Source organism: Peromyscus leucopus, chromosome 8b (genome assembly GCF_004664715.2).
Source record: "Peromyscus leucopus breed LL Stock chromosome 8b, UCI_PerLeu_2.1, whole genome shotgun sequence".
NCBI classification, from domain to species: domain Eukaryota; kingdom Metazoa; phylum Chordata; class Mammalia; order Rodentia; family Cricetidae; genus Peromyscus; species Peromyscus leucopus.
In genome coordinates, this window is record NC_051086.1 from 82,299,894 (window position 1) to 82,323,403 (window position 23,510).

At 38.5% G+C, this 23,510-nt stretch overlaps 1 protein-coding gene across 5 annotated transcripts in view; it reads left to right on the forward strand.

The window, feature by feature from the left end:
- The window catches only part of LOC114690456 (ATP-binding cassette sub-family A member 8-A-like), a 70,137-nt gene that overhangs the window by 38,028 nt on the left and 8,599 nt on the right, over window positions 1-23,510 (forward strand). For 4 of the 5 annotated variants that reach the window (XM_028865274.2, XM_028865273.2, XM_028865276.2 and 1 more), the window contains 11 exons: window positions 820-953; window positions 2,060-2,197; window positions 2,953-3,060; window positions 5,884-6,054; window positions 6,793-6,906; window positions 10,629-10,748; window positions 11,820-11,888; window positions 12,933-13,024; window positions 14,794-14,914; window positions 16,837-16,954; window positions 19,240-19,331. In XM_028865274.2, coding sequence (XP_028721107.1) covers window positions 820-953; window positions 2,060-2,197; window positions 2,953-3,060; window positions 5,884-6,054; window positions 6,793-6,906; window positions 10,629-10,748; window positions 11,820-11,888; window positions 12,933-13,024; window positions 14,794-14,914; window positions 16,837-16,954; window positions 19,240-19,331 — 1,277 coding nt within the window. The remainder of the gene's footprint in view (window positions 1-819; window positions 954-2,059; window positions 2,198-2,952; window positions 3,061-5,883; window positions 6,055-6,792; window positions 6,907-10,628; window positions 10,749-11,819; window positions 11,889-12,932; window positions 13,025-14,793; window positions 14,915-16,836; window positions 16,955-19,239; window positions 19,332-23,510) is intronic. The other variant, XM_037201318.1, reaches the window with a different exon arrangement.

Below are 23,510 nucleotides of genomic sequence, written 5' to 3' on the forward strand. Positions count from 1 at the left end.
TGTCTCAAAAAACCAAAAAAAAAAAAAAAAAAATCAAGAAGTTTTACATAAAAATACTGTGAAAGTTTAATGTCACAATGACCATAACAGGAGATTTGAGAAGTTGGATAGAATAGCATGTTGGTAGGAATAACTTGTAAAATTTAAAACATTTTAATTATATCACCACCGTTGCAGCCATTAGGATAAGGCAATAATATATTGTTTAGTTCATTTCTATTTCTATTCTAAAACTCACAAGATGTTAGCAAACGTTATTTTTAATGATCAGAGTTATTTTTTAACTAAAAGAAATCAGAAGTATACAAGCATTATTATTAATATCATTATTGAACCATATTTAGAAAGTCTATAAAAGGAGAGAAGACCTAGGAAGAAGGTTCAGTGCAAGTGTGAGGACAGAGTTCTGATCTCCAGAGCCCACATAAATGCTTGTTGGGTATGGAGGCCTCTCTATAATCCCAGAGCTCAGGAGGCAGAGACAGTGCTACCCAGAACAAGGTGACCAGAAAGACCAGCTGAATGGGTGTGTCTGGCCCACGTGAGAGACCCTGCTTCAATACATACAGTAAAGAGTGATCAAAGAAGATGTCTGCTTCCACTTTGGCCTCCACATGCATGTACTCACATGTGCTCCCACACTTATGCTAACATGCATGCAGATACATAAAGCAAACAGGGAACGACAGGTATTTGTTCAGAGGAGAATTAAAATCTACACTATTCCATGCTGTAATATATAAATGACAGAAGAGTCATTTTGATACATAATCATGTTGCATTCCCTTGGTTTATAGTGCCTGTTTTACTATCTATTAGGAGCACAGATTGATGACTTCATACATTCGCTGGAGAAACAGAACATATCTTTGGACGTTGATGCCTTTGGGACTAGAAATGGCACAGAAGATACTCTGTACAATGGAGCTATCATACTGTCTGGTGGTGAGAATGTACGTGCGTCTCCAGTTAGTGACTAGGGACAGAGCTGTGGCTCTGACAGGACAATATGATGAAAAATGGAGTCCGAGACATTTTATACCAATAATGTATATGACCATATATTTTAAATTTGGGGAGAGAATTTGGGCTATGATTATACCATGTAAACCTAAAACTTACTTAAGAGAATGCATAAGATTCCTACTTTCATTCTTTTTCAGAGAACTTTGTTCACGGGTTTAATAATAATAAAGTTATATTAATTACTAGCTCAATATACAATTATTACCTGAGTTTGATTCCTGGAATCCACATGGTGGAGAGAACTGACTCCTGCAAGTTGTCCTCTGACCTCCACACATGCACATGTGTGTACATGCATAGATGTAGACACACACACATTGATTAATGAATGTGAAAAATTAAAAACAATACAATTTCTAGCTGTTATTTCAAACTGCAGGCCAGAGGCCCCAAATGTAACCCCTAAATTAGGCACAGTCTGTAAATGTTACATGGCCTTTCTTGAGATGTGAATAAAACCAAAGAACTTATTCTACACATCTAGCTTAGTAAACCAATCAGTTTATTGGATTTTCTTACAGGAGTGTGGGTGAATCTGGCATCTGTATTATCACAGAGTTCACCCCAGCATGAGCAACAGTTCCCAAAAGACCATCACTACAGTTCACTGCAGTTTGTAGACAGCTCCACAGAAGAGTCTCTTCTCCTTCAGCAGCATAACTAGAGCCACAAGAAGGGGCCTCATAGGCCATGTCATTTCATGGACTTCTTGATTCTTATCCATCTCACATCTCCTTCAGGAGGGAATGTTTCAATTCTAAGGAATGACTACATGACTGTAGTCATAATTAGTTTGTCCCATTAAAGATTTGTATTAAATTTTACTTATTTTCCAATACTTAATTAGGGTATTTAAAAATTACGGCATTGATTTGTGCGTCTTCAAGGAAAGAGGAATTGAAGAAGCACCAGTACATCAACCACATCACAAAGAATGCACCCTCCTGTCAGCATTTGAAAAGTGTTTACACATTGCACACACTGCTTTTATGTTTCCTCTTTCTGTGCTGATAATCTTTTTGTTACATTCTAGAATTACAACTTTATGTTAGTATGCAACACCAAGAGACTGAATTGTTTTCCAGTTCTGGTGGATATTGTGAGTAATGGGCTACTTGGACTGTTCACATCATCAGCACACATTCAAACTGACCGCAGCACATTTCCTGAGGTTGGTGTGTATGTGTAGATTCTACTGTATCTCAAGCTTTCTGGATCATTCCATTCTGAATGGTTTCTATGTTATTGTTAGAGTTTCTTTCCTACATTAGATAAGCATTTGGATCTATCTTAGTATGTATTTATATAAATTTGATATATACACTGTTATAATATATCATATATGACTATGCATATTCAGTTGAACTGTTACCTGTAAGTACTAAATGATAAATTAGGAGAGAGAATCCAAACACTCTGACTCACACCTATAATTCTAGGAGTTGGGAGGTTAAGGCAGGAACATTATGAGTTCAAGGCTAACCTGCATTTTCATGATAAGAAGGAGGAAGGCAGGGAGGAGGAGGGGGAAAATAGAATGTGAAACTTGTAAGGTTGGAATTCCTGAATATTAAATTGGTTGCATTGGTTTAAACTGCCAAAATATTACAACAGTTATTGAAAGCCTAAAAATACTGATCATCTTTAAATGTCAGTCTAAATTTTAGAATTTTGCAGTCATAATAATGCCTTGTCTTCATTATTATTTCCATTTTCATAATCATGGATATATATATGTATGTATGTATATATATGTATATATAAGCAAAATATATATTGAAAATTGAATTAGGATGTAAAGAGGAGGAAATCTCAAAACAAACCCAAGGCAATATTATAGGAAATTGATTATATTTTGAGCAATTTAATCTGGACAATGATTTTCTACTTTGCACATTAAGTACACTGCATTACTTTCATTCCTAGGATAATAGCTACGGACCATTCTATAATTTGCCTTATTTCTTCTCATGTATCCTCGTGATGGCCTCTGTTCCTCCTTATATCTCCATGACCAGCATTGATGACTATAAGGTAGTGGGAAATAATGGAAATTTTAGTTGATTTAAACAATTGGAAGTTATTTATAATGTGATTGTGGAACTTTTATTTAGTGTGGTGTGCATGTTTATACACTGAGCAGTTAATTCAAATACAATTGCACATTATAGAAGTAAAAAGCAAGAATGCAATAAAGGAAGGAGGATGGAGGAACAGATGGAAAGATAAAGAGAAAAGAAAATGAGAAGTAGATAAAAGCTTGGTTTGTTTTACTTCTGGATAATGGAGGCATTATGATGAAATTTGACCCCCTAAAACTTAATCTTTCAGTGGAAGACTGGTTGAGATTTCCTTAGAAAAGGAAATAATAAATTTGAGTTGTTGCCAGACAATGGTGGCACACGCCTTAAATCCCAGCACTTGGGAGGCAGAGCCAGGCGGATCTTTATGAGTTCGAGGCCAGCCTGGGCTACAGAGCGAGATCCAGGAAAGGCACAAAGCTACACAGAGAAACCCTGTCTTGAAAAACAAAAACAATCAAACAAAAAATTTGAGTTGTATGTCACACCTTTCTTCTTGGAAATAATTCATGAAACAGAGAGAAAGATCTCAAGCATCACACAAAGATCTTATTAAAATAAAAAGAAGAACTTGGAATTCAAAAAGATTACAGTGGCTAGAAATTGCATATAAGTGTTCTGTCAAAGAAGAAATTACATAGAGCAAGGACTATAGAACTCTACACAGGGTTGTTTAGAGTCTGTGCCAATACTGAGCTATGTATACATAGGGTAGAACTTCATGGTGTCAAGAATGTACAGGTCTCCATAAGATGAGCAAGTTCAAAAAGTGATGCAAGACTGGAAATACCTATTTCCAATCATGAATTGTAGGGGTTCACCAAAGGATTCAACTTCAGAGCAAGATTTAAGAACCAGGGACACAGCTCAGTGAGTAAAGTGCTTACCATCCAGGCAGGAGGACCTGACTTTGATCCCTAGCATCCATGTAAAAATCAAGCCGTGGTGGTATGCTCTCAACTCCAGCACTAGGAAGCAGAGACAGGAAGATTCCAGGAACTCACTCTATCCAAATCAATGAGTCCTGTGTTCAGTGAGAGATCCTGTCTAAATGATGATGATGATGATGATGATGATGATGATGATGATGGAGGGAGATGCCCAATGTTGTTAGAATCTTAGATGGTCTTTAATAGAAAACCCAGAGCCAGATATCAGGGTGAAAGCTGAAAGATTAGAGAAGCAGAACAGCCAGTCACTAGTCCTTACCTCTACAAAATCCTCAGTCTAATAAAGAGAGTGAGTTCCTGTTTCCACACGCCTTACATACCTTTCTCTGCCCTGCCATATTACTTTCTGGGATTAAAGGTGTGTGTGCTTCCCAAGCAAAGGCATGAGATCTCAAGTGTTGGGATTAAAGGGGTGTGCCACCACTGCCTGACCTTTATGTCTAATCCAGTGGCTGGCTCTGACCTCTGATCCTGGCAAGTTTATTAGGCTACACAATACATCACCACAATTCAATATCAATCTCCAGCCTCAAAAGGCACATACATCCATAGGATGCAAGCCCACACCTGTGCATTCACATGTGAACACACATATGTGTACACACACACACACACACACACACACACACACACACACACACCTCATCCAAAAGAATAGGGCTAAAGTAGTTCTTGAGTAAAGCATTTAATAAAAACAAAAGGTTCAAGTTAATCTACAAATATGGTAACACTTGCCAGGACAAAAATCAAACCTTCTTAAGTAAGAATACAAACCCAGTATGTGACAAGGTAAATTCACAATGTCCAATATCCAAGAAAAATTACTTGGATTTCAAAGAAACAGGAAAACATGTACTGAAACAAGAAGGGAAAAGGTCAATTGAAAACAGACCCAGAAATGACAAGGAAAATAAAAGAAGTAATATTTAAAAAGAAAATGTTATTATGATCAAGGTTTTAATCAAAAGAATGAACATGGTCAGGAAAGGTATAAAAAAAAACAATCAAGTGGAACTCCTATACATACCTGACATATCTGTATAGAAAACAATGAATGTGATTTAAAATAAAACACACAGGTAAAAAAAAGAATGAACTGGAAGACAGCAACAATAGACCATAAAACTGAAGCACAGAAAAGAAAAACAACTCTGGAAAAATAATCTAAGCTTTAATGATTCTTGGGACAATATTAATTGAGCTATCATACCTTTAATAAGATGATCAAAAGCAGGAGAGATAGAAACGATAGAAAATACACCTGAAGAAAACTTTTGAAATTTGTATCACTTGGTAGATTTCTTAATATAAAATTTAGTGTAGCATATATCTGGAACATAAAATAACTACACAGCCAATGTATATTATTATGAAATATATTAATGACTTTAAAATGAGCAACTCCAAAGCTATAATGCCATATGCAATTATTTACAGTGTTTTAATCAGAATAAAACAATGAGAATTTTACATAAAAAATGGCTACCTTCATAAGTGTAAGAGATTAATTGTTTTACCACTGAAAGTTAGTGCTTAGATGGAGGATTTTACCCCTTGGGCCATTAAGTCAATGTTTGATTGACTGCACTATTACTCTGTCAGTGACTTTGGATGATTTATTTTTATTAACTACAACAGCACATTAGGATAAACTATTTGTATTAATAGCAACAGCAAGTTTTGATAGAGAAGCTTTAGGATGATCCACTTCCCTTAGTCTGTGTAGTGTTTAATCACTAATGATGGCTATCTCATTTGCTTATTTTCTATATGATTCTTAGTTTTACAAAAATAATATCCAACTGATGATTGCAATTTCATATTAGAACAGAGCTCAGCTCCAGCTGTGGATTTCAGGTCTCTGCCCATCTGCATACTGGTTTGGGCAGGCTCTGGTTGAGGTTCCAATCTACTGGGCACTCACTTCATCTATGTATGTTGCATTCTATGCCTCAGCCCAAGAGAGTATACTTGCAACTGGAGATCTATTTATTCAGGTAAGTGACAACATTCCTAAAACAACTATAATTAAGTGATTCAACCAAAAACTTGACATTAACATATAACACACTATTTCAGTTTTTTTAATATTTTCATTTTTATAAGGCTTTCTTAAAGTGTGGTTAAAATATATATGACATAAAATTGTTGCTATGGCTTTTTTTTTGGACAGGGTCTAACTGTGTAGTTCTAGCTGGCTTTGAACATATGGAGATCATCCTGAGTGCTAAGATTGAAAATCAAAAACTACTATGGCTGGCTCCCTTTGACTGTTTTGTCTTTGAGATTCAGTAACACTGGTTGCATATTCTCAAATTATATTCTTAAACATTTTTGTCACCCTCACACATAAAGCTTCACTTAAGTGGCACCAGAAACCAAGATCCTATACTGAGAATACAAGCACCCATCGGTATGACTATCTCCAAGCAGGGACTGTGGTAGACCAAGAGTAGTCAGAACACACCAAAGCCCTCTAAGTTGTTGTTTTTTGAGTTAGTTGTTGTATGTAAACTTTTGCTTGCATAAAACTGACAGTTGCCTCTCTCCTGGTTTTGTGTTTTTTATAATGTTCCTGCTGAGAAATGAGAAGTCTAAGCCACCCACTCTACCACTCTCTGTGATATTTAAGTTATTATAAATGAAGGAACATGAAAATATTGTTTCATGATATTAATACATTCAAATGTTTTCATGTATCACAATACTTATTCTCATATTCCTATTAATTCCAGATGCTGTATGTTGGTGGTTATGCCATGTCAATTATTTTTATGACTTATGTGATTTCATTCATCTATCACAAGGGGAGGAAAAATAGTGGCATTTGGTCACTTTGCTTTTATATTGTAAGTATGTTTACTATGTTTTTACTTTTATGGTGAAGTTTAGTACTAACACTTTTTTAATGTTTTTGGTTGGTGTAAAATAAACTAATTATACTTTAAAATACTTCACATGTATTTTTCTGAGAATTTTCATTTGAGATAATTATGGAAATGTATAATATATGTTAAAATTTCCCTATTTCCATTTCACTTTCTTTAAAGTTAACAGAATAAGTTATAGGATCATAAAACAAACCTAGAGATAGTTTTGAAATTTCTTTTGGGAAAAAAGAATTAAATGAGGTACAAAGGACATGGAAATTTCAGAAGACTAGAAATTTTGTTAATTTAAAATCTAAAATTAAAATATGATTCTTGAGAGATTACTTGTTAAGAATCATCAAATGACATCTTTTTCTAAACTTATAAGGGAAATATGTGTGACTTATATGTATTTATTCTAGCTTTTATTTTTTAAAAAATACTTAATTTTTCTCTCTGTACTAGAACTTGAGGAAGGAAACATGCAGATTATTTAGTCTCTGCTTCCAGGGAGTTAAATAAGAACGAACCTTCACCCCTAATATTTTGTATTTGAGGCACTGGAGGCACCTCAAATTGATATACTTCAGCATCAGATGATGCTGTATTTGTATTTGCCACACTACTCATATTCTCATTTTATACAAATTAATTGCAATAGTTTATAGTCACTTGTGCAGCTGGAGAGCTTTTCTCTCCAGGTCCCACCAAGTCCCGCCAGTCCCAGAGCCTACTTACAAAATAAACACACAAACTCTTACATTATTTAAACTGCTTGGTCATTAGCTCAGGCCTATCATTGTCTAGCTCTTACTCTTATATTTAGCCTATTTCTATTAATCTATACTGCTGTGGGGTGTTCTGTATGGCAAATGTGTTGCTCTGATTGGTTAGTAAATAAAACACTGATTGGCCAGTAGTCAGGCAGGAGGAAGTATAGGCGGGACAAGGAGGAAAAGAATTCTGGGAAGTGGGAAGGCTGAGTCAGAGACACTGCCAGCCGCCACCATGACAAGCTGCATGTGATGATGCCAGTAAGCCACGAGCCACGTGGCAAGGTATAGATTTATAGAAATGGATTAACTTAAGCTATAAGAACAGTTAGCAAGAAGCCTGCCACGGTCATACAGTTTGAAAGCAATATAAGTCTCTGTGTTTACTTGGTTGGGTCTAGCGGCTGTGGGACTGGCGGGTGATAGAGATTTGTCCTGACTGTGGGCCAGGCATGAAAACTCTAGCTACACTATACTTTGCCACGTGGCTTGTGGCTTACTGGTACCTTACATCTTGCTTGTCCTGGTGGCGGCTCCAGGCAGTCTCCCTCTCTGCCTTCTCGTTTCCCTCAATTCTCCTCTCTGTTAGTCCCGCCTATACTTCCTGTCTGGCTACTGGCCAATCAGTGTTTATTTATACAGAGCGATATCCACAACACACTTGTTTCCACAAGTTAGCATGGACATTGGCATACGGCATGGCATAGTATCATAAAACTGAATAATTAAAATAATATATATATATATATTACACATCCACACAATTGAATAATAAAAACCATATATGAAGAAGAGATTAATTCCTGAAAGTTAATAGGGAGTAAGATTTCCTAACGATGATAATTTTCTAAAGATACACTTTTCTTCTTTAGAAGAAAAGGCAAATGGGATAAAAAATCCAAAAGAAGAGAAACCTGAGCCTCTCCTATATAACAGTAGAACCTAGTGAAACGGTGTAGAGTAGAAAGCAGATTACAGGAAGGGACCTTGTTAGGATGGAAATTAAGACTAGAATCATGGCTTGCCGTAAATGACATTCTCACTGATGAATCCTACAGTCGTCTATGTTTTGTTAAGGGAAAACTTAGAAGGTTTTAGAATGGAAATACAGTCAGAGAAAAGTACTCTGGCATCAGAATGAACTGAAGAAAAGCACAGAACCTGATAGAAAAGCTTTGGCATTTCTTAGAAAGGAAAAGGTGAGGCCATGATGTTTTAAAGTTTGCACCTGTGACTTCTGTTCTGTTGGTAACTGTTGTTGTTTGCTTTTTATTCTTTTGGAGGGCTTGACACCCAGCTCCCAAATAAATCACTCACAGAGACTTATTCTTAATTATGAACTCCCAGCCTTAGCTTGGCTTAGTTTCTAGACAGCTTTTCTTAACTTACCCAATTCACCTTTTGCCTCTGGGCTTTTCCCATTCTCTTACTTCTGTAAATCTTACTCTTACTCCATGGCTTGCTGTGTAGCTGGGGGGCTGGTCCCTAGAGTCCTCCTCCTTCTCTGGCTATTTCATCTCTCTGCCCAGATTTTCCCTCTATATATTCTCTCTGACTGCCAGCCCTGCCTACCTTTTCTCTTGCCTTGCTAATTGGCTATTCAGCTCTTTATTAGACCATCAGGTGTTTTAGACAGGCACAGTAACACAGCTTCACAGAGTTGAGCAAATGCAACATAAACAAAAGTAGCACACCTTAAAATAATATTCTACTACAGGTTCCAGTGCTACTCAGAGCCATGTTGCACACCTAAAATTCTCTTATCAATGTATCTGGGTGGGGGAAATCTCTAAAAAAGTACTGCTTCCATTCAATTTGAAACTATTTCTTTTTTATTATTACCTATAGCTTATTTAACTGCCTACACAACATCAAACCAATTTAATTTTTGTTCTTCTGTAATTAAAACTGGATATAGAAACTTCATACATCAGATCCTATATCTGTCCAGCTTTGCCAATTTTCGAATGTCAAGCCAAATGATTCCTAAGTCTAGGAAGAAAAGTCGATTTTTAACCTAGTTTATGAAATGGAAATCAGATTAGAATATATTCAATGCAAACTTTCTCTAAACTGAAAGCACATTTGGTGATATATTGTGTATCAAATAAAGCTTGCCTAAGAATCAGAGGACAGAGACAGCCACTCGATTAAACATAGATGCCAGGCAGTGGTGACACACACCTTTAATTCTAGCACTCAGGAGGCAGAGATTCATCTAGACCTCTGTGAGTTCAAAGCCACCCTGGACTGCATGAGATTGATTCAGTCTAGAAGAGAGACAGAGCCATACAGTGGTGGCACACACCTTTAATCCCAGTACTTGGGAGTCACAAGCCTTTAATCCCAGCACTTGAGATCTCATGCCTTTGCTACCAGTATTTGGGAAGCACACACTCCATTTATCCCAGCAGTAGGAAGGAAGTGAAATGGCTGGGTGGAGAAAGGTAGAGAAGGCATGAGAAGACAGGAACTACAGCTTTTTGGCTAAGGGCTCAGAGACTTTCAGTCAGAAGATTCGTGGAGATAGGATCTCACCTTCCATTCGGCCTGAGAATTCTGTAGTGGAGAGAAATTTCTCTAGTGACTTGTTCCTTTGTCTCTGTTTTTCAGCATTTACCCCAATATCTGACTCCAGGTTTTTATTATTGGTAAGACCATTTAGAATTTGAGCAACACACACTAAATTTTTGGTTTTAAGATTTATTTTTATTTTTAACTATGTATATGGGTATGTATTTTCAAAAATAAAGCTGCAAAAAAAAAAGGTGTTGTGTCCCTTGAAGCTGGAGTTATGATATGAGTACTGGGAACTAAATTCAGGTCCTCTGTAAGAGCAGTACATGCTCTTAACTGCTGAGCCAACCTGTAGCCCCTTACATTGCATTTTAGAAAACAACTTAAAATGTGTATTTCATTTTCTTTTAGGTCACTCTTTTTTCTATATGTTTTATGATTCTTGGTCCCTTTCCAGATGAATTTCTGTTTTGTGCCATTACCCTAATCCCGCCTGCTACCCTGGCAGGCTGCACATTCCTACATTTGCAGGTAAGAAATATATAACATTTGTACAAGTGTCTCTGAATAGGAGGTCAGTTAGAAAAGCTTTGTCCTCAAGTTAGAAAATATGTACGTGGAAGACTGAAAATGTAGAATATTCTTAATTGAGCCATGAAGATTTTTGCCTGAGGGGAGCTCCATTTACCTACAAGTTAAAAAAAAAAAAAGTAGCCTTTGTGGCTATATCCTGGGGAGATGGGTAGTGAGCAGTAGGAAAAAGAACACTAATATTAATAAAATCCTTGGACATGCTCAACCCTGATAGTACATATAAAATTCTTTCCTTATCTTTGAGCTTTGAGGCTTTAAAGTGCTAGTATTTGTATCAATTTTATGCTACATTTTTGTATTTGATACTTTGTAACTAGAGATGATACAACAGCAATCCCAGCTTGTAGGAGGCCAGCTCCCACCTTTTTTTTAAAGGGTTCCTATGAGGAGGAGAGAGGAATAAGAAACTTGTAGATAGAAAGATAGCAGAGAGGAGACAGACAGAAACACAGGATAGCTTCGGGAGGACCTGGATCAAAATCCACTGGCCTCTTCTATCTTTTCAAAAGGGCTTTTTGTAACAATGCCAAGGTATGGGTCAAAAGACCTTCCCCTTGCTAGATCAAAGCACACTGCACAGCCAAGTGCAGACCCTTCTGAACACTTGGTAACTACACCTGTGGTCAAATCATTCCCTTATGCAGCTCTGCTGGGTAAAGCAAGCTCAGATTCTCACTAGGAAACCTCTGTGGATCTCCACACCAGCTTTATTCACAGACTAGATGTATTCCCTGAAAACAATTATCACTTCATCCTTTAGAGTTTCTAGTGGAGGATCATAGGAAGGAGTGAGGTATCACAGAGGGCCATGAGTGTAGAAGGGGAAGGTGCCGTGAGAAACCCTGTCTCCTCTGCTTCCTGGGTTCTCTCAGTAGATGATTCACAAACATTGAATGTCATACTTCAGAGAAAAGCTGCATGGCTCCCAGACCATGAAAAGAATGGTCACATTTGGATAACATTTATAACTTATAAACCTTTGTATTTAAATTGCTCTTTCTTTTGCAGAATTCTCAATTTTATGATATAGGTCTTGAAGAATCAAGCACAGACTATTCCTTTCTGTTGTTCCTAGTAGTAAGTACCCCCTCATTTAAATATTACTGCACACAGAGATACCCTTAAGTAAATGGTACATGGGTGCTTTCTTGATCATATTTTGGGGAGAAAAATAAAACCAGTTCTGGAGTCCAAATCCAGAATGTATACCTGTTACACAAATGTTCTGCCACTAAGCAACATCCCCAGCCCTAGTTTGAAAATTAAGATGTTTTACCTAAGTAATTTCCAGAAAAGTAATATGTTTCTAAGTATAGAGCCTTTTTTTTTTTTTTTTTTTTTTTACAAATAACCAGTGACAAAATAAACTGTACCTTCCAATTGCAAAGACATAGTCTAGAGCAGTAGTTCTTAACTGGTGGATGGTGACCCCTTTGGCAAACATCTGTCTCCAAAAATATTTACATTACAATTTATAATAGCAGCAAAATTACAGTTATGAAGTAGAAATGAAAATAATTTTATGGTTGGGATCATCATAGCCTGAGGGACTGTATTAAAGGGTTTCAGAATTAGGAAAGTTAAGAGCCACTAGTCTAGATGGTTGGGGATATAGCTCAATGGATAAATTGATTATTATACAAGAGTCAAGATTGGGTGTATATTTATATTTCCAGTATTCACTTAAATGCCAGGTGGGCATGACATCTCTGAACAAGAACTAACATGGTCTGCATTCAAGTGAGAGAGAAGCAGGCTCAGTTAATAAGCTGGAGAGTGATTGAGAATGACACCTAGTGTCATCCTCTGACCCTCCCACATACCTATATGCATACATGCATGCACATACATACATACATATGTACATACATACATATGGTGTAACCAAAGTATGAATGAAGTTCAATGTATAAGATAATGTAGTACAGTGTGGGCACTTCCAGTGTTTCTGTACAAAGAAATGCAATTGGATTTGACTTGTTTCATAAGCAAATGAATAGCTGGTTCTTGAAATTTTAACTATCCTGTCTCATGTACATCTGTAGAAGGCTGACAGCTTGCAGTTTACTTCTGATGTTAGCATTTGGTATTTCTAATTGACAACGTCTCTCTTTCCCCTAGCCTTTCCTACATTTTGCCATCTTCCTAGCTATTCTTCGATGTTTGGAAAGCAAACTTGGAATGAAAACAATGAGAATGGATCCTGTGTTTAGGTTTGGAGAAATCAAATAGTGTTGTGTTCTTTACTGAATGATTTTGTATGAGAGCAACATACAAGTTCTCAGAGATATCCTGTCCATTGGGCTGTGGTGAGGAGATAGCTATGGGAACAGAGATGCAATCATCAAAACATGGGTCCTGGGTCTTAAAGATGATTGTGGTTCCATGGTCAAAACGGGTCCAACACACCAGAAACACAGGAAATCCAGGGTTTCATCTGTCACTGTATGCAGGAAAGGACCAAGAATCATCACATGCAACAAGATTAGTTTGAATGACAACTGCTCTGTGTACTGGAAAGCTTCAGGGACACAGTCAATGCAGAAAGGACCACAGAGATGAAGGGGGGGGGGAGGAACTATGACAGCAACAATAATTCCCTTGCTGATGGAGTGAGAAGCCTAGCCAGTGGGTCATGTGCATTTTCTATCAAACTATAACAGAAAAAGAAATGGGATTAGGTATCCAGGGAGCTTGAAAGTAAGTATGCTCTATTCAAGACTCAAGAACACAATCAGAAGTGTATTAGTCCTTTTTAGTCTTCATCCATTTTTGGATTCTACCTTTGGAGTTCACCACTTGTGTGGGAGAAGGGAGTGGCTGAATGGATAAAGGCACCTGCCACTGACACTGGGGGTCTGAGGTCAACCCCAGTCCTACGTTGTGGTAGGACAGAACAAACTCTTGAAAGTTGTTCTTTCCTTTTTCACCTCCTCCCCTTCTCTCTCTCTCTCTCTCTCTCTCTCTCTCTCTCTCTCTCTCTCTCTCTCTCTCACACACACACACACACACACACACACACACATACACACACACACACAATAAGTAAACAAATGTAGAAATAAACAAAAACAAAAAATAACAAAAATGATGAGCGAAAATGCTACATGTTTTTAATCCCAGCACTTGGGAGCAAGTGGATTTTTGTGTTTGAGGTCAATCTGGTCTATAAAGTGAGTTCCAGGAGAGCCAGAACTCTTTACACAGAGAAACTTTGTCTTGAAAAAACAAAACAAACAAAATGGCAAATGACAAAAACCAAACAAACAAAAACCAAGAAAATGAATCTCCACTTGGCTGGGACTTTCCAGTTTGCCCCTGTGAATCCCAGGTGTCAAAGCCCTTCTGTCCTAGCTAAATGAGAATGGCTGGCCAGTCTACTCCCACATCAGCGCCATCTTTGTTACAGAAAATTGGATAGAAGAGTCAACTTTTAATCTATCACCTATGAACACAACAAGGAAGGGAGGAAGAGAAGAGAACCCAAAGTAATTATCTAGTCATGAAAGTGTGAGCTGGAATGGAGAGGCAAGGGTTCCTCTGACACATCCCAAAGAAGTTGCTGTGCCTATTCACATAGCTAGATTGATTCTGAGCATTCTTGTCCATCACTCTAAAAACACTCTTGACAATGTTTGTAATTTGTATTAATTTTCTTCCCAGAGTACTTACTCCATAAGATGTGATGTGAAATTTGTTTGCTAAACTACGCATGTGATGCTGCCCATTGAGGTTAAAAAAATGAAATGTCCATAAGAAAGAGAACTGACAAGAGTCAAGAAGCAGTAACTGCTTTACTTGGTGACACTTGGACCAGTAGTCATTGAGGTGGGAGGGAAATGGATTTGCTGACAAGAGATGAATAGTATAAAGATTTATTGTTCATCCAGTCTACTCCGATATAAAATGTAGAGAACAGAATTGGTCTTGATACAGTCACGGACCCCAAGGATCACTTACTAATGGGTTGCTTTGTCTGTAGAATTTCTTCAAGAAGTGGTCATGTATTTAACAATCCAGAAGAACCTGAAGGAGAAGATGAAGATGTGCGTCTAGAAAGAGTACGGACAGCAAGTGCTTTGACTTCGGCTGACTTCCAGGAGGTAAACCCTGTAAAGCAGCTCACAGCAGAAGTGTCCTAAGACTGTTTGCAGTTAAGGCATGTGTTCGAGAGTTCTACTTTAAAAGAAGGAACACCTTCAACTACGTCATATATACTCTTAAAGGAAATGAGCACTTTTCCTGAATGCATGGTGATAACGCATCATTGAGTGGCCATTGACTTGATCTCATGCTCAGGGTGCAGCAGCCTTACTCTTCAATAAATTTGCATTTTGGGTAAAAATCTTACTGCACTCGGTCCTGGTTGAAAAGGTGAGGTGCAGAGATATTCAATCTGACTATTTCATCCATGCTTAGATATTGTCAATCTAGTTCTACAAGCTCTGATAATAGAGTGTAAACCAGGTCACAAGAGCTATCTTATCTATTTGAAAGATGAAAGCCTAGTGATATAAGTGAGATATGAGTTCAGATGTCAAATTTGCAGCTAAAAATTTTATTGTTGGAAATAGGCACCACTGTGACTGCTTTTGATGTTCTTTCAATCAGCCATCACTGGAGAATGTACCTTTACCAAGCTTTCCGAGTCCCTCAGACATATGCAAGTTTCTTTCTTAATTGTTCTATAATTAAACACCCATAGGATGTCCCAGTGGGCCTTTTATTTCTTTCAGTAAAAGCTGTAACCCTTTGGGGCTCTTTCAAACACTAGTAAGTATATTTAACTACTAAATTACCTTGTCGCCATTCCCTTCTGAGTGGTTGTGATAGAGTAGAAATCGGGATGCCCTTTGGAGGTCCTAAGGCTCATTACTAAAATAATTTAAGACTGGGCTCAAATGGAAACTTAAGGACAATTTTATTATATTTTCAAAGAAAACCCCCATGGTAGGAAAATTGTAGCACCATAGCAGGTGCCTGGAAAAGGAGAACGGAGGGGAGAAGGAAGGGGAAAACTCATGCCATTTTAAGCTGACATGGAGATCAGACAGATGGTGAGTGAGCAGCCATATTGCAGGGAGGGGGGCTTTAGAGAAAGAACAAGGAAATGCAAATGTTGGAAGAAAAGCCTGAAGTGTTAAGGAACACATGCTTAGAAAAGAGATAGAAGGAAGAGAATGAGAAGTTACAGTTTTCTGAAAAATTCAGAAACTATGTAGGCAGGTTCAGGGCCTTTACACAGCTGTGCCCTGTGTGCTCCTGTACTAGGGGTGAGGGTTCTTGAAGGTGTCAGGGCAGTACAACATCTCATCAAGGAAGTAATTATTACACCTTTCTCTCTAGCACGGCTTACGATGCTAAGGGCCAGGCCCCTGGCCAAGTAAAAGACCTAGCCCAGCTGGAATGTTGAGAGACTCTATTCTATTGACCATAAGTTTTTTTTACCCTAATGATTGTTCCCAGACTGATACAAACACTCACCACCCACAGAGTAATATTCAAGGTGTTCTGTACAATAAGGGACATGATTAGCACTTTTAAACCAAAGGTAAATGACAGACTTTATTATACTTGTTTCTATTTTATTTTATTTTTGTAATAGATCTTTTCCTTCAGTGAACTCAAGGTAGCCAGTGAGATGAGAAATCAAGTCTCTTTGAAGGCTAAAAATTCATCCTTAAATGTACAACAATAATAAAATTATATTATTTTGAAACATTATTAAATTCGAGATTAGTGGCTTTTAGGTAAAATTTACAGTTGCAGATGTGTTTCAAAAATATTTTATATTACTAAAACACAAGGGAAGTATTTCTTTCTTGCTGTGTTCCCACGTCAATGCAAAGACAGTTCTAGGGATTCAAACTATCTATTCATTGGACATCAATGAGATTACATAGATAATAGCTGTGCTAACTGGAAATGAGTAGAAATACCAAGGTCACGCTAAGTTGGTTTTAAGATGCTCCATGTAGATGCATGCTTTTAACCATCGTTCACTGGCATGTCTTGTTGCTTGCAGAAGCCAGCCATCATCGCCAGCTGTCTTCGCAAGGAGTACAGGGAAAAGAAGAAATGCTTTGTTTCTAAGAGCAAGAAGAAGATCGCAACAAGAAATATCTCTTTCTGTGTTCGAAAAGGTTGGACAGAGGTTCTGCTCAGAAGCACCCTCCAAATGTTAGAGTCCCTGTCCCTTCTACATGCTTCAGAAGCTGTGCTATTTCTTTTTTTTCACAGTGGAGTGATCTTGACTGTTTCTTTTTTGATGAAAATGACTTTGCCTTTGAATAGGGGCACAGTCACGTGACATGAAAAAAATCACATTTTGTTGTTGTTAATATTATTGAACCATTTAAAATACAGTCTTCCTATTTAGTCAGTGCTGTTGCTCTCCTAGTGATCAATACTGTTTACCAGGGAACTGACCTACATTCTGCTATTCTATTCTGATATCTTTTTTTTTTCATTTTACACTCTTCCCCCTTCCTCCCCTCTTCCCCTTCCCCTCCTACCTGCCTCCCATCTCACCCCCCATTCACTCCTCGTAGTGGGTAAGGCTTCCCTTGGGTGGTCAACACAGGCTGGCATACCGAGTTGGGGCAGGACTAAGCCCCTCCCCACTGCATCAAGGTTGAGTAAGGAATCTCACCATAGGGAATGGGTTCTAAAAAGCCAGTTCATGTACCCAGGATAGTCCTGGTCCCATTGCCAGAGGCCCCACAAACAGATCGACTGTCAACACGACTGTCACCACATTCAGAGGGCCTAGTCCAGTCCTATTCAGGCTCCCCGGCTGTCAGTCCAGAGTCTGTGAGCTCCCACTAGCTTGGGTCAGCTCTCTCTGTGGTTTTTTCCCATCAGGATCTTGACTCCTCCCTTGCTCCTATAATCCCTCCTCCCTCTCTTCAGCTGAACTCCAGGAGCTTAGTCAAGTGCTTGGCTGTGAGTCTCTGCATCCATCCTGATATCTTAACCACAGGATAAGAGGAGCCTATTTGCTGACTTCTGTCTTTCTCCACTGGACACAGTATGACCTAGTCACTCCTCCTGTGGCTCTGGTCAAGTGGCTGAAACCCAAGAGTTTCTATTCCTTTTGAGGCCATTATCCCACTCACAGCATCATATAGTTTTTTTAATTAATACATATTAATGGTACAAGTTAATGGGATTCACTCTGACATTTCCATACATGCAAATGTGGTATACTATTATAGCCATCCACTCAAAATCCACCTGGCCCTCCACTCCATTCCACTCTCTGTCCACCATCTATCCAGTATCTACTGTTCCTCTTCAGCTTTCACTTCATTTTTTTTTTGTTTGGTTGTGTTTTATTTCTCAGTGTCTCCAGTTTCTTTTTCCATCATTCTATACTTTTCATTATAGAGATTTTTTTTCACCCATTTAGTTAGGCTTATTGCTACATATCTTAATTTGTGTAATTGTGAGTTGGTTGGGTTTCTTAGTGCGTTCATTATTGATGTATAGAAAATCTACTGGGGGCTGGAGAGATGACTCGGTAGTTAGGACCACTTGTTCTTACAGAGGACCTGAGTTTGGTTACTAGTACCCACATGGTGGCTCACAACCAGCAGTAATTCCAGTTCTGGGGGATCTTACCCCCTTTTCTGACCTCTGCAGTCACCTGGCACTCATGTGATGCACAGGTATAAATGCAGACCAAACACTTATACAAATAAAATAAAATAAATCAATTTAAAGTGAGAAGATAAGCTACCCATTTTGTATGCTGATTTTCCTATCTTGTTACTCTCATCTTCCTGTGAAATTTTTAGAGATTTTTCTATGTATAGAATCATATTATTGGCTGACAGGGATGATTTGATTGCTGACTTTATGCCCATAGGCTTTTTATTTCTTATATAATTGCTATGGTTGAAATTTTGTAGTATGTGGAATAAAAGGAGTAAAAGTGGACACCCAATCCTTTTCCTGATATTAGAACCAGGTTTTTAGTTTTCTCCATGAAATATGATGTTTACTAAGGGTTTTTAACATGTAGTCTTTATTATACCTGAGCATGATCCTTCAAAAGATTTATTTTGTTTTTAATTATGTGTATATTGTGTGTCTATGTGTGGGTATGTGCACTTGTGAGAGCAGATGCTGCCAGATCGAGATTGAGAATCAGATTCTCTGGAGCTGGAGTTATAAGAGGTGATGAGATGTCTGCTGTGGGTACTAAGACCCAAGCTTAGGTCCTCTACAAGAGCAGTACACTCTCTTAACTGCTGAGCCATCTCTCCATCCCTGCATGATCCTCTATTTTATTTTATTCAGGTCCTTTCATACAACATGACAATGATAACTATAAAACTGTATTTATGACACATTCCATAGCACTTATCACACAGTGAGATTTGTAATCGTCACCACCATCACTAATGTGTCTTCTTTTTCTCAGGTGAGATTGTAGGATTATTGGGACACAATGGAGCTGGTAAAAGCACATCCATTAAGATGATAACTGGAGAAGCAAAACCAAGTGCTGGACAGGTAGGTAGATGAGATGTAGTGTTTTATATAACAGTATCCAGATGACAACTTGAAAAATGTTATTACTTAAAGTTTTTAAAATATTATATTGAATTACAAACAAGTTCTTACTTTAAGTGGCACAGATACTAGTCATTCAGTGGGGATGTTTTTTTGAGTCTTTGATAATTGTGTGTGTGTGTGTGTGTGTGTGTGTGTGTGCGTGTGTTTCATTTTTATTGTATTCAGCACACATTGACCTTTCCCATCCCCTTCCCTCTGACACCAAGATCATTTCTATTCCCCAAAAGTCCCCCTCCTGCTTCATTTCTCTTTGTGACATGTTAAATTTCATTAGGGTTGCTTGTATCAGCATGGGCTAGGGTATATTTACTAGGGTGTGAACAACTTAATAGTAGCTACTCCAGTGGCTGCTATTAACTGCCAATAGTCTCTCAGGAAGGGATAGGCCTCCTGGGTGTCTCCTTCATCCATGAGGACATGTTGACAGGTCCAATAGAATACAGGTCTTGTGTAGGTAACTACAGCTGCCATGAGTTTATGAGTGCAAAGCCCACGTCATATCCAGGAGTTCACAGCACTCCAACCCACTGTATGACTCTTATATTCTTTTTGCCTCTTCTTCAATGTTCCCTGAGCTTTGGAGGAGATGACATAGGTATTCCATTCAGGTCTGAACACTAAAGAATCACTTAGTGTCAACACCAATTATGAATCTCATCCCATTGCAAAAAAGAGCCTTCTCTGACCAAGGCCGAGAGCAGCACTGATCTGAGTATAAACATAATGCTTAGGAGCCATCTGGGAATGCTTTGAAACTATTTTTAACCTATGAGTCTACCAAGAAAGAATCTAACTATTCATCCTCAGAATAGTAATAATTATGAAAATCTTGATGGATTCTGTTTGTTGAACCACATAATCCATTCATTATCATTTTAAATGAACATAAGCATTTCAGCATGCTATTGCTCAATCTTGAATAGAAATGTTTAAAACAAAAGCTCTTATTTACTCGTCTTCATGAAGTGCTATTACCAATTCATAAACCTTGGAATGTATACAATTGGACTAAAGTTTTTCCAAGTACAAATTCAATAAGGTGCTTTCTAGAGCAGCAGAAAGTTGAGAAGCATGAGTGTAAAACTGAATTGTTTGCCAGCTCATCACTTGTCTCAGAAGCAAAACAGCCAGGCAAAGGAAGTTCAGAATTAGCCAAGAGTGGTGATCACAGGGAAGAGAGACAAGATCATTCTCCTTCCCCCCAGTTACATGGCAGAACTGCTTTAGAAAGTGTCCAAGAGAAGGCAGAAATCTGTGTAGTTATGCTGTAAGAGAGTTTTGGTGGCCAAGCCAGAGAGGAAGAAGAGAGACAGGAATATAACTGTCAAACATTCCACTGTGTGGAGAGGAGAAACTCATGCTCATGGTCTCTCTGAAGCTGTGGTGGATGAGAAAGTCAGAAGCCAGTCTCTGTAATGTCCATTGTGTAGCTGACCCTAACTGGACTCCCCTCTTTAACTACAGGTGCCCTTCCTTGCCACTCACCACCTGACCTGTACTCCAGTGAAGTTCTGTATTATTCATAAAAGGGGGGAAGGGGAAGGAAGGTGGCTGTTCATTGGTGCATTCGAATGAAATATTTTGCATTGTAAGGAAGCTGTAAATACATGGCCAACTATTTGAGTGTTGTGAAATGGGTTTAATCAGAGCAGCCAGTGTCATTGTTTTCAACCAGATTAGCTACTTCAGTGATTTATCTGCTCTGTGACTGGCAAGTCACCTTTAACTTATCTTTCAGGTGGCTTCAAGATCTGCTTTTCATGTCCATTTAGAACTTCTGTCCCTGTGTCCTTCTTTACCCTGCTCTTGCCACTTATTCTGTCCTCTGGGTTTAGCCAAGGATACATGAAACTTCATCTCTACAGGGCTTTACTCCTACTGTTTGTTCTGCTCCAAATTTGTTCCTCCCAGTCCTGTCCACAGCCAGTACCTTCTCCTCTCCTTACATGGCCATTTAGCAGGCAGAGTCTTAAACCATCCAACCTTAAGTCCTATCCCTGTTAGTCTCCATCCCAGACTCCTGGATACTCCTCTCAAAGCATCAATCAAAAGACGGTATTTTCACATTTATTATTTGCCAACCACATTACAGAGTGGAGACATCACATGGGCATGTATACTGGTGAGACTGACTTGCACTCTGAACAAAAGAGGACCTGGGACATAGAAGGAATGCAAAAACAAATGCCACAGTTGGCAGGGTAATGATCTGCATGAGGCAAGAAGGAAACTCAGTTCAACAGGACTTAGCCAGTGTCGGTTCAAACATCTAGAGTTATCAGAATTTTCCCAAGGGTCTGCCCTTAGAATATTCTTCCCAGGGTCCCGGGGAAGATGCTATGTCCAGCATGGGGTTATCTGAGGGAGAAGAATCTCTTTCATCCATTTACTTTATTTCTCTATAACAAACTTCTATCTACATAGCTTCAGTTTCATCCTGACACTCAGTTCCTCTCTGTCCCTTCTTTTTCTGTCCTTATAGTTTTAGTAAGCTCCTGTGCTTTTGATTGCATCTTCGTCTTTGATTCCTTCATCCTCCATCTTTCCTCCCTCTTCTCCTCTTTTGACCTGATTCACTCACAGTCTACAAAAAAACTTTTCTTTTCTCCTCAGCCTGAGTCACACTCTACAAAAGATCTGCCCTGTTCCTTTCTCTCTGGCCACACAACTTTGCTTGTCCTAGGAATTCTGCTCCAGTCTTTACTGCACTTGGTTATGCAAAAAGCCCTATTGTCCTGAGTGAATAGCTCTGCAGTGCTACTAGGCCTGAAGGCAAGGGATGGTCTGAGCTTCATTTGCACAAGAAACAAAGCTATATATCTAAGGTTGCCTGTCTCCTAGGTGCTGTAGGGGTGTTCATAGATCAGCAGTATGTCTGAGAAGCTTAATTCTGTCTGCCATAAGGCCTAGTAGTATATGAGTACACAAGAATTTCATAGCAGAAGACAGCTGATATATAATAAAAGCTGAATAACACCAAATATTCCTTGATAAATGGTTTCCCTCTTGAAGAACTCCTTCATTGATCAAGGTATAGCTTATTATATACAGCTGAACTCCTATTTCATATTCTTGTAGCCTGTGACATAGAATCTTGCCCTGAGTGGTTTATTTTTGACATATTTAAGCACAGTACAAATTTTGAAAAAGGTTTCCTCATGATAATTATCACAATAAAGCTTAAGACATGACAATATCAAAAAATAAAATATAGTTGCCATGCTAGATAATTAAATTAAGGTATTTTATTACAATGTAAAAGCTCAGCCATAATGTCAAGATGTAATAAGTCTGGTATGGTTCATTTTTCTTTTTCTTTTTAAAACACAATTAGCTCGGGAGAAAGACTGGCACATTCCTGCCTTGCCTACTTGGTAAGTTCCAGAAACCCAAAAACCAAAGTAGGATCTGAGGCGATAGCTCAGTTTGTAAAGAACTTGCTATACAAATATGAGGACCTGGGTTCAGATCCCCAGTACTCACATAAGGAGCTGAGCACCGCAGTAAGCATCAATAATCCCATCACTGAGAAGGTAGAGACAGGTGGGGCCCCTAGAGCTTACTGGCCCACCAGCCTAGCTGACTCAATGAACCAAGGTTCAGGTCTTATCTTAAAAACAGTTGGAGAACAATTGAGGGAGTCACCCAACACTGACTGGCGCATGCACACACCCACATGAAAACATACATACGTTAGACATATGCACATAGAAACACAAAGAAAATGTGGACAGTGATTGGGGAATGATACTCTAGATTGTCCTCTGGCTACCCAATGTGTGCTCTCTCTCTCTCTCTCTCTCTCTCTCTCTCTCTCTCTCTCTCTCTCTCTCCACACACACACACACACACACACACACACACACACACCTATACATACAAACACAAATGCACACAAATAAGTAAAAATAATTAGGGCTGGAGAGATGGCACAGTGGATAAAGCACTTGCCACACAAGTGTGTGGACCTGAGCATGTGGACCCAGAACACACCTAAAGCTGGGTGCTGTAGAGCACAATCCCAGTGCTCATACTGCAAGATGGAAGGCAGAAAGGAGAACACCAAGAAGCTCACAGGCCAGCTAGCCTGGGGTGCACAGTGTTGAACAAGAGACC